Source organism: Sycon ciliatum, chromosome 6, assembly GCF_964019385.1.
Source record: "Sycon ciliatum chromosome 6, ocSycCili1.1, whole genome shotgun sequence".
In the NCBI taxonomy this organism is placed as follows: Eukaryota; Metazoa; Porifera; class Calcarea; order Leucosolenida; family Sycettidae; genus Sycon; species Sycon ciliatum.
Genome location: NC_088648.1, coordinates 31,910,696 through 31,921,406, shown reverse-complemented (window position 1 = coordinate 31,921,406; position 10,711 = coordinate 31,910,696). Strand labels below are relative to the sequence as shown.

The 10,711-nt window shown below is 48.3% G+C and overlaps 1 protein-coding gene across 1 annotated transcript; it reads right to left on the bottom strand.

Annotated features, from left to right (window-relative positions):
- Positions 1 to 1,110: 1,110 nt before the first annotated feature.
- Positions 1,111 to 10,711, bottom strand: LOC135819906 (uncharacterized). Its single transcript, XM_065333205.1, has 6 exons — positions 10,373 to 10,711; positions 7,281 to 7,374; positions 4,446 to 4,600; positions 3,540 to 3,705; positions 2,534 to 2,715; positions 1,111 to 1,767 (listed from the first exon to the last, which is right to left on the bottom strand). Exons 1-6 carry the CDS (start codon positions 10,562 to 10,564, stop codon positions 1,498 to 1,500), a joined length of 1,059 nt encoding a protein of 352 aa, XP_065189277.1. The 5' UTR covers positions 10,565 to 10,711; the 3' UTR covers positions 1,111 to 1,497.

The window sequence follows — 10,711 nt, the reverse complement described above, 5'->3', positions numbered from 1 at the left end:
AACAAAAAATTCCGCCGTGGGCCTACCCATCCGCGAGTTGTACACTCTTGTTTATCTACTCTTGGTGTGACAGTGACATGTCATGTCACTATCACCAATAGTGCATGTGAAAGTTTTCCTTTTCCTTTCGACTTCTTATTCTTGCTAGCACTAGGTGGCTATACAAACCTTGCAATCGCGACGCAAAGTGGTCATTGGCTACCCCAGCTACACTACATGTATGTACATGTATTGTTTGGAATTTAGCAAAACTAATTGAGGTGTGGCTGTGTGCCGTACTAAATGAGCGATGGCAATAAACGACACTAAGGCGTTGACTACAGTACATGGGCAGGTAATGCAATGAATGCTGTGGCCCTTCTTTTTCCTTTCTTACTCTTCTTTTTTCTTCCTCTCTCTCTTACCAGTTTCCCATCCCACGTATCTCATCAATCAAGTGAAAACAGGAAACCCTCTCGACAGGCGAACAGCCTTTGGGGAATCCTTGAAAGGATTCGCCAAAATATTAATAAAGTCAACCGAGAATGGTTCTTGTTTTGCTAACTGAAGTGGTAACTAGAGACAGTTGCTATCATCAGCACCCTGCCCTCGAAGCAAGAACAGCAGTGCATACCGTCACTATCACGTGACAATTGCACAAGACCCTGTCTCCCTCCGTGTACCAATGTCACAACATTAGTATTCCGGTTTACAAAGTGCTTGTATCCAGGGAGTAGTACAATACCATGTATTGTAGTACAATACCATCCATGTATTGTACTACTCCCTGCTTGTATCACTCGTTCACATTCGTTTTAAAATTCGTCCTGCGAAAATACCGGTCCTTTGAGGCAAACAGAAGATTAGGAAAAACCAAGGAAATCCATGCTGAAAGCCTTGTATGTATATGCACGCGTACCTAGTAGCTACATTACAATGCATAGACTCAACCGTAGCCATTTGTTTTGAAAAGGAAAATCTGACGTCAGTGTTTTGTAGCGAAGCACTGGCACTTTTGTTACGGAAAAAATTCTTTCACACATAACCTGAAGCCAATCTACTACCGTATTACATATTTCTTCACTTGTGTGAATGTTCACTGGTTTCAGGGAAAGACACGAAGGGGAAAAGTCTGAAGAAAACAATTTGACTGTCAACACCAGGATTGGACGTGTGAATGTAAGTGACATTAACTTTTTAAGTAAAAAACAAAACAAAACAATAGGAGGACAGAGAAAGTGTTTTTACTCCGAGTTTCACGCACTAAGCGATCATCAGAAAACAGTAATGAGAAATCTGGAAAAACACATGTGAAAGCATTCCAACGCATTAGTCATTACACTTTCTGTCTCATTTCTTCCAGATAAGTGGAAAGCATAAAATTAATAGGTGAGAGTATTAAAAAATGAAGTTGAAGACACCAAGACACGCAAGACACCAGGTGAGAGTATTATCCAGGGTATTAGCGAGGGTAATAACTAGTATATTAACCAGGTGAAGGTATTGGACAGAGGAAGGTCAGTGATCGGATACAGTGTTCCATCGCTCGCGCACCAGCTGCCTGGCCACCTGCACGACGTCCGAGTGCGAGTAGTCATCCACGGTGATGATGTTCACGGCATCGCGCTCGTGTCGCGTCAGCTCGTCCAGGACGAAGCCAGGCAGGGTGGCGTCCATCTCGCGTGCATGGTCGGGCAGCGAGCGGCAAGTCAACACGTCCCAGACAATACTGCTTGTCTGCGGTGTTACCGTGTGAGGCAGCTGGTACAGGTGCCTCCTCCTCTTCTCCTGCACACGGTTACAACGGCGGGAAGAGTAGAACAGAAAAAACAGAAAAACGCAAGAAAAGTTCAGAGCCGGCGCTAAGGTTCTCGGAACATTTCACCGTGAAAAGATCACGATGTGCTAATGTGGATAACATTTAGAGGATCACTCAAAACATCACATATCCTGCGTGTGTTTTGAGCGATCTTTTAAAATGAATTGGCTGCAGTGGAGTCTGTGCGCCTGATTAAAATCTTATCGGCAGGAGGGCATACCCAACGGCCTGCAAATTGGTGACCTTTGGTCCTACAGAGGAATTTGGTATTGACATCAGTATCTTCACGGCCATTTGGCTCATTAATGACATCATGCGTAGCTACAGATCAAAGTACAAGAACGTGTACATCGCAGTTACGGTAGTCAAAGAAGAACAACAGGTGGTAGATCTATGCGGGACTTGCGCCGTTTCAGAATCGATGGTGTCCTCAGTGTCTGCTCTAGGGATTTCAAAGCAACGGGGTGCACGGGTACGTGACACAACCTTTGCAAGCGGGTCAGAGCTGGGTACATCAAGTGCGGCTACTACATGTACATCAGAGAGCCGTAACTATTATAGGACTCCCTGGTGTACATGTATGTGTAGCATATCATTGTAATGTATTGCCAACGGGGTCACAAGTGGCCCGGTTTTCTTTTTCCAAACTCGTCCAAGCACCCACCAGCCGGGTCGCTGCCCCGGCTGACCCAGCTGCCCCGGCTCTAGATCTGGAGCAGACACGGGTCCTCCTACCTCTGGTATTGCCGCAAGGTAGTCCTTCAGCTGCTGTCGGTTCAACTGCGTCTTTGCATGCACGTTGCACAAGCTGACGAAGGTGCCGGACGCTAGGAGTGACTTGTCCAGCCACACGTTGGATGGGTTAGAGGCTGATCTGTCCGGTTGGTCAACGTTCCCTAACAGCAGCAGATTGTGCCCTGTGGGGAAAGGCCAGACGTAAAACAAACACAAGGACACACTACTTTTGAACTCGGATGGTGAGCCAATGTAATCATGGGTATAAAAAGGAATTAAAAAAAATGTTCCAAGTAATGACTAACTGTCCACCATAACTCGTAACATGTTGTCCTTCCTTTTTATCCATAAACACTACATTACGTGTGGAAAGAACTCATGCGTGACAGTGACAGTGACATTTGTCCACAGGGAACGGTGGTTGTGCTCACATGTGCTGTCCCGACTTGCAGCAAAGCTAGAAAAAATAGTTCATGACAGCAGCATGAATAGTTTCTGATGATGGCACGTAAAATTTAAAAGACCCCCCCCCCCCCCCCCCCCCACCACCACACATACACACACAGCTCTAAGCCGTAGCGCAATGCAATCATTAAAGCTTGTCCATACCGGAGCCGGATCAAGGTTCAGCACTCTTGTAGTACGCTACATAAAATAAAATAAAAATAAATTCGACGGGTTCGCGTACCGGGCAGGTCAAGAACAAGGAGTCGTACAACTCCCTGGTCAAGAACCACCTTTCCGCTTCCGTGGGACGCCACCACCCCATGGTCAGGCGTCAGATGCGGCTCCTAAACGGTGGGGGAGGATAGATCAGATCCACCAACCATAGTACGCTACATAACCCTGATGAATGACACGAGAGGAATGGTAGTTATAACAGCGTGCTGAATTACGAGAGAGGAACAGAATTACCCAATTTGTGTTCTAAACGATTCGATTTATTTCTTAACCTTTTCTTCATATAGTCGCACACATGCAAGAAGGCATAAAGAACAACCCATACCTGCACTTGTTAGTGAATGCACACTGGTATTTTGTACAACTGTTGGTCCTGGTAGCGTTGCACTAGCTGTTGCACCCGCACCGTTCCTAGGAAACAGGGCGCTTTCGGGGCATGCATAGCTGCCCAGGTGCGACTCCACGAACCTCTGGAGAGCGTCTTCCTCTACCTGAGCACGTGTGTGTGTGTGTGTGTGTGTGTGTATGAATGCCCGTGTGTGCGCACCACAATAAAAAAACCAAGGGCATGATGTTTCTCAATCTCTCTCCTCCATCATACACAGTGAGGTTTGCACGGCGGTAGGCAACTTCGACGATAAAAAAAACGAGTACTAAGCCAAGCTGAGGAGATTGAGCATAATACTCAATCTCCATACAAGAAATACAAGAAATGTATGAGCATGACCGCACTGAAATAGGAATCCAGAGTACGAGGGCCATGCGTGTGAGATTTGTGTATATGTGTGTGTGTATGTGTGTGTGTGTGTGTGTGTGTGTGTGTGTGTGTGTGTGTGTGTGTGTGTGTGTGTGCATATATATGTGTGTGTATGTGTGTGTGTGTGTGTGTGTGTGTGTGTGTGTGTGTGCATATTTGAACATCATTGCCGAGTCTGTAGTCAACGCCAGTTTCGGAGGCGACAGGACCTGGAGCGCCATTTGAAGCACTGCCTACCTCTCCCCTAACCTCTCTGACAGTACCTCCCTTTGGGGAGCGGCGTGGCCATTTCTGGCAGCTGTCAATAGTAGTAGTAGTAGTGTGCATATATGTGTGTGTGTGTGTGTGTGTGTGTGTGTGTGTGTGTGTGTGTGTGTGTGTGTGTGCGTGCGTGCGCGCGTGCACGTGTGTGCGTGTGCATGTGAGTGAGTTCATGCGTGCACTGTCGATGCTCAAGCGAAGCAAAGCCCTTACCCCACTGGAAAGGACAAAGGCAATGACAATCATCTCCGTCGGATGCTCGTCAATAAAGTGCACTATGCTGTCCAATGCCTCCTCCAGATACCCGACCATGAATGTGTGAGTGAGAATGTAGGTCAGCTCCTCCTCGCCGTGTATGTTGTGTGATGCTGCAGCAGAGTATGAACACAGTGACAGATACAGGTTTCAGACAATCAATGTACTAGTTTAAAAGGTGTAGCAGCGTAAAAGCAAGTTCCAGTCAATGGCGGTCTCAATGCCAGACACGATGTCGGCCATCTTAGCTATGACTTGAGTCAATCCCCACATCAATATGTACATGAAGTCGGCCATGTTGATTCCGAATACAATGTACAGTAGATGCCCGCATCAATATGTCACATGACGTCGGCCATGTTGGTTCCGACACAGTCCTAGAGTCAATCCCTTCCTCAATATGATTGTCACATGACGTCGGCCATGTTGGTTCCGACTAGAATCAATCCCTTCATCAATGTGTCACATGACGTGGTTTTTGGGCCGCCATGCGAATGGAACGGTCAGAGAAAAATCCACAAAGTTGTGTTTTCCAGCACGTACCAGATGGGTACTGGCGTACGTTCCCGTCACTTTGACGGGCGTGCCAAGACATTAGCACCGAAAGGCGACGCACGGCATAAAATACTACTTGGACTGCTGTTTTCTGTGAAAGGTTGAAAGCGCATCTGGCCACCACGTATGGATCGCAAACGTACCGCAAACATACACACGCCGGTTAGGAAGACAGCTTTAGACCGGGAAATTTCAGCCCTCACCATCGTCTACACGGATTTCAAAAGCGTCGACCTCCATTTTGAAAACATGGTGGCTGGCCGCGCTACCCGTAGGCGCACGTGCCCACCGCGTGTCTCAGCGCGAGCTTCGAGCTCGCGAGCTAAAGATCATGTCGCCCACTCATTTTCCTGTGTTTCCCCATTTCTTCGAACTCGCTCAGCTTTTGCTTCAGCTTTTGCTTCGCTCGTGCTTCAGCTCCACGCTGTAGTCTGAGTTTAGTTCTCCTGTCTTCTTCCAGCAGAATACTGCAAACTCTACAGCACGTCGAGCTCCTCCTAGAAGAGTTTCTTTTGCGTCGAGGCAGACTGTCGATCGTTTCAGTCCTATGCCGTCGTCTCATGAGCGCCCCGGAAAGCAACAGTATCTATTTTCTTGTCGTTCCATTTTCTGGCGAACTCATTCACCTACTACTTCTTCCTTTATGAAAGCTTCAGGTGGCTGAGTTCTCCCACTAGCGACAATCATGCCTTGGAAAAGAACAGGATATTCCTAAGGTATATACAGCCAGTGCAGTGATGTTAGTGTACTGCGCGTACTAGTAGTTGTTTGTTTTGTCGAGAAAGAATCCCTTTCGCACTCGCGCGGGCCGCGAGGGCACAGCACGGAAACAGGTCTATTGAATTCATTTCTTGGTCGATTTCGACAACCAATACGTCGTTGTTTTTCTTTTTTCACTGGCTATTTTTTCTCCGCTTCCGAATTGCGATGCCGTCCACCTGGAAAGCCTTGAAGTGAAACGAGTGGAGGCCGGTTTCGGAGGTAATTTTCGGCCAAACGGCAATCAAATCGAAAAATTCGAAGCGGACGATCTGTTGGTATCTATCGAAAGAAGACGTTGGCCCATAAAAAATCTTTGGAAACTACACCGTATGAACCAAGGAATTACGGTAAGTTTGAGAATTTTGGTACATTAGCTGTACGCTGATTGGTCGATTTGCGCGACCGTTGAGAAACGGGCCAGTGACGCTTTGTACAGCGTTGGTGAGGGCTGAATTTGCAGACACCGTCGTAGGGCAGTGGCTGCACAGAACTCAGAACAAGAGTCTAGCCCTCCAAGGACCACCAAATGCATGGAATTACGAGCGCAAGTCGGCAGTTGACTTTGTCATACCGTAAAGTCGCGGATAAAAGCCGGGTTTGCATACAAGCACATCGCGGATAGCAGCCTGAAAATCAAACGGGTCAAATGCATATAAGCCTGTCGCGCGTAGAAGCCTGGCTTCTATGCAAGCACGGATCGGGTAGGTCAAGAGTGCATGCGCTATGTACCATGGTGCATAGTAAAACTGCCGCCATACCGGTAGTCAGTGATAGATCTACACGTGTCGCGAAGATCTACCATATCAGTGGTGGATATAAGCATGGTTTGCATACAAGCCTGGTTTGCATTAAAGCCTGATGCAGAAAGCGGCTTATGTGCTTATAGCCCGGCTTTTATCCGCGACTTTACGGTAACGGAACAGTTAACGAACTCCGAAAACCAAGAACGAGTTACCCGAGTCCTGCCCCAGAGTTAGGCACTCTTGTGACTCATTGTCCACCAGTGCGTGTCAACTGTGAGACGAAACTCCACCCGGGGAAGCCACTTTTAAATGAAACGTCGTGCACTCGCACAAGCACAACTGTATACGGTGGTTCGTACCTATTCTCGAACCCAGGTAACGAACGCGCGTTCAGCTCTTGCACAACCTGTACTTGTTTCAATGTGGGAATGTTCTACCGTATGTTCTACCGTATGATTGTGTGATTGATTATACTGTATGTCAACTGATATTCGGCGCATATTTATTTTCGGCTACTTTCGCCCTGGTCATATGTGGCCGAAAATTTGTTTTGCAAAGTTCAGTGTGACAGTGTATACAGGCAGCAGCAGTAGAGGCCGAAAATGTGTTGCAGCCGAAATGTGTTTTAGCCTTGGGAGGCCGGAATTTGAATGGGCCGAAAAATTGTCGACTTACAGTAATGCAATGCTTGGTGCGTTGCTAGGTGTGTTGTCATGGAAACACATATGATTACCTGTGCCAATGCGCAGGTCCAGGAACCTGATTCCGCCCATCAGCTGGTTGTAGATTGTCAGTCCGGGCTGGGTGATGGTCCAACGTGCCAGACACTGACGCACAGAAGCCAATACCACAACAACACAACACACACACACACACACACATACACACACACATACACACGCACACACACACACACACGCACACACACACACACACACACACACACACACACACACACACACACACACACACACACACATATAATGTACTGATCAGTGATTTTTTAACGAGAAACTCTGACCAGTAGCAGAGAAAGGACTTGGTTGTGTCATTGCTGTGCGAGTAATGTAACCATAATTTAGATGTACTCATGCACACACACAAACACACACACACACACACACACACACACACACCCACACACTCGCACGCACGCACACACACACACACACCACATCATGTACCATGTATATGCCCGTCGCAAGAGACACACGCTCATCTGCAAATGCACAGGATGTGCACCCACAGATTTTCTCTTTATACCAACTCGTGCACACACACACAAACACACACACAAACACACACACACACACATGCACGCACACATACATCCTGTCCTGTAGAGCCACTGCCACAGGGGTCACGTGGGCCCCGGAGGGGCATCAGAGAGGAAGATGGAGCACGCAGCCTGATGACGCCGGAGATGGTGGGGCAAACGGAACCGGCGAGAACACACGCATACATGGCTGAACGAATTACGCTGCTGGGCAGTCGGGCGCTGGCCAGTCCTCGAGCACCGGTGACGACCGCGGCCTTGCACAGACCGAAAGCAGCGGGCACACACAGCACAGTGCGCAGCACAGCAGGCATCCTGCACATAGACTTGCCGGGGCTCGGGAGGCTGAGGCTGAGGTGCGGAACAGCGGTGAACAGCTAGACCACCCTTGCTGCGAAACCAACGTCCACAATCTCCACAGTGGCAAGCCCCTCGCTGCTCAGCAATCGGCTTTGCCCGCTCAACCACACATTTGTGGCGAGCACGATCTCCAGGGCGCGAGAATGACCGATTGCAATCCGCACATACCACTGGGTCACACATACACACACACATACACACACAGAGGCACTACAAGAACACCAATACACATGTATACGTACACTGACCTACTGTGTAAGAACAGGTAGCACAACCCGCCGACATTCTTCCAAACTGGTCTTTTATTAATCCTTGAAATTTTCAAATTTTTCAGCAGTATACGTGCCAAATTTAGGTGGTTCAATGGAACCTGGAACTCCACCTGAATACACTCTTGGCCATGCACACAAGAGAGCCCACGAACATGTGCATGCGGGCACCTGCACATGCACTCACACTCCGCGTGAAGTTTATTAAGGTTAATCTCAGCAAAACTAACGTGGAACTGTGCGCGATCGCATGGTTGTCGGTCTGGCGACCAGTTTCGTAAATACGCGCAGTTCTCTTTCCAGGTGGGTGCTAGTAATGTATCTCTACGGGTCAAACATACTGAAAGTCTAGACAAATCGACTTTTAGGCCTGCATGAAATTTAGTCCGAAATCTCTTCGGACAAGAACGAGGGAAGTCAAATTTGCGATGGATATCTCTGCTTACGTTTCGGCCACACTTCGTCCAGTTTGATGCTGGACGCAGCGTCGAACCCCAGCACTTGACGCTGACGTGGAATCACAATGCATTCGTGCTTTTGCTGTCGCGGCCTGATGCGCTGCACAAAACCACTCTGTGCCGAACCAATTCGCTTGAAACAGTACGGTACGGAACGGAAATTTCAAAAGACACCGCTTTTTCATGCATGCATTTGCAGACGCAGCATCAAAGCAGCTGATTTGCCCGCGCCTCACGCTGGTGCAACTGACCCTCCGTTTTCCCGCCTTTTTGTCGGTTGCCATGGAAAAGTCAATATTCAGACGTTGACGCAGCGGGCCTGACATATCGGGTGGCCAAGGCCTTAGACAGTAACTGGCATGTTTGCACTCGCTCGCCGATAAGGTGCTCAGGCATAGTGGTGGCCTGCGGATGAGAAGGCTAGTTAGTGTGTTTCTGAACACTCAAGCGATGCGGACGCGGATCCCGCCAATATTATGATATCACTATACAGGGGCGTCGGACACGGTACGGTCACTACGGTATTGACCGTACCACTTTTTGCCACAGGTACTGATAAAATACACTCATCTGGACTCTAAATACACTCATCTGGACTCTAAATTTTTAAAATTTTCCGCTCAGCCACCCCTCCCACACGCGTAAATTGTACTTCAGATGGCTGCCTGTACCACACTAAACTACCTTCCGACGCACCTGCTATATTGCACCCGCTCATACATTGCTACAACGACCACAGGATTGTTATCAAGCCTTCACAATGATCACAGCACTGTCAACTGCCCAGTATTCGCGTCACAACATTTTTGCCAAATCTCAGAACCAGCGAGTTTACGATGGCAGATCATGGTTCGCGGAGTTCTGTGGCCACACATACACACTCACTGTTGAAGTCTGACTCCACGATGGTTAATATTCGTGTTGTGCTTCTCGCAAAATTAGTAAACATTAGTCAGCTTACAGTATTAGCAAGAGTATGTAAGCCCCCAAGAGTGTGCAACTCCTGGTACCCTTTCTATGGGGTACGCTGATGGCGAAAACTCACATCACATGTACGTTTCCAGCCCATTTTTAGTGAGTAGGGGAGTAATAAAAAAGCTCTCTCTGACAGAAAATCACTGCGGGTATGCAAATCCCCAGCATGATCATGGCAGATATTGGGATTGGGCGCACGCTATCCTTCGTTGGTACGTAGTACGAGCGTACCTGAGACAATTGATGTGAGTTTTCGCGGGCGGCGACCCCATATGCAGAGTTGCACATTCTTGGGGGATTATAATTATACCCTTGGTATTAGGGTCTACTGAGTTTTCCACGGCTCACTCCCAACTCAACCACCCACAGTCAATCTCCTATTCTTCTAATCCGCGTCACGACGATAACGCGGAATTCCGTTAAAAATATTCAAAAATTCAAAAAGTATGTATTGAGCATTGGTACTTGAAATACAAAGTTTTCGTACCTCTCGAATACCAGGCATTCCGGAGAGGCAATTCAGGAAAGGACTCAGGCCTAGGACGGGACCTCCAGTGAGTCTCAAGCACGCCCCGGAGTCGTGCGTTCCAGGAAAGCAGAACTGAAATGGCGACAGCATTTTGCACGCGCCCACGTCCTCAGCCATCCAGCTTGATCTTGGAAAAGCTGCGGAGGCCATTGGGGCCCAGCACTGAGGGCAGCTGCCCCGGCGACGCTATGCTTCTCGACTACTACCAGGAGACTGATGTGAGGGAAACGAAGCAAGCCGCTCCTGGCCTTGGCCGTGCAGTCTGGTCATACTAATAATTATTCAGTCAGCTTTTCC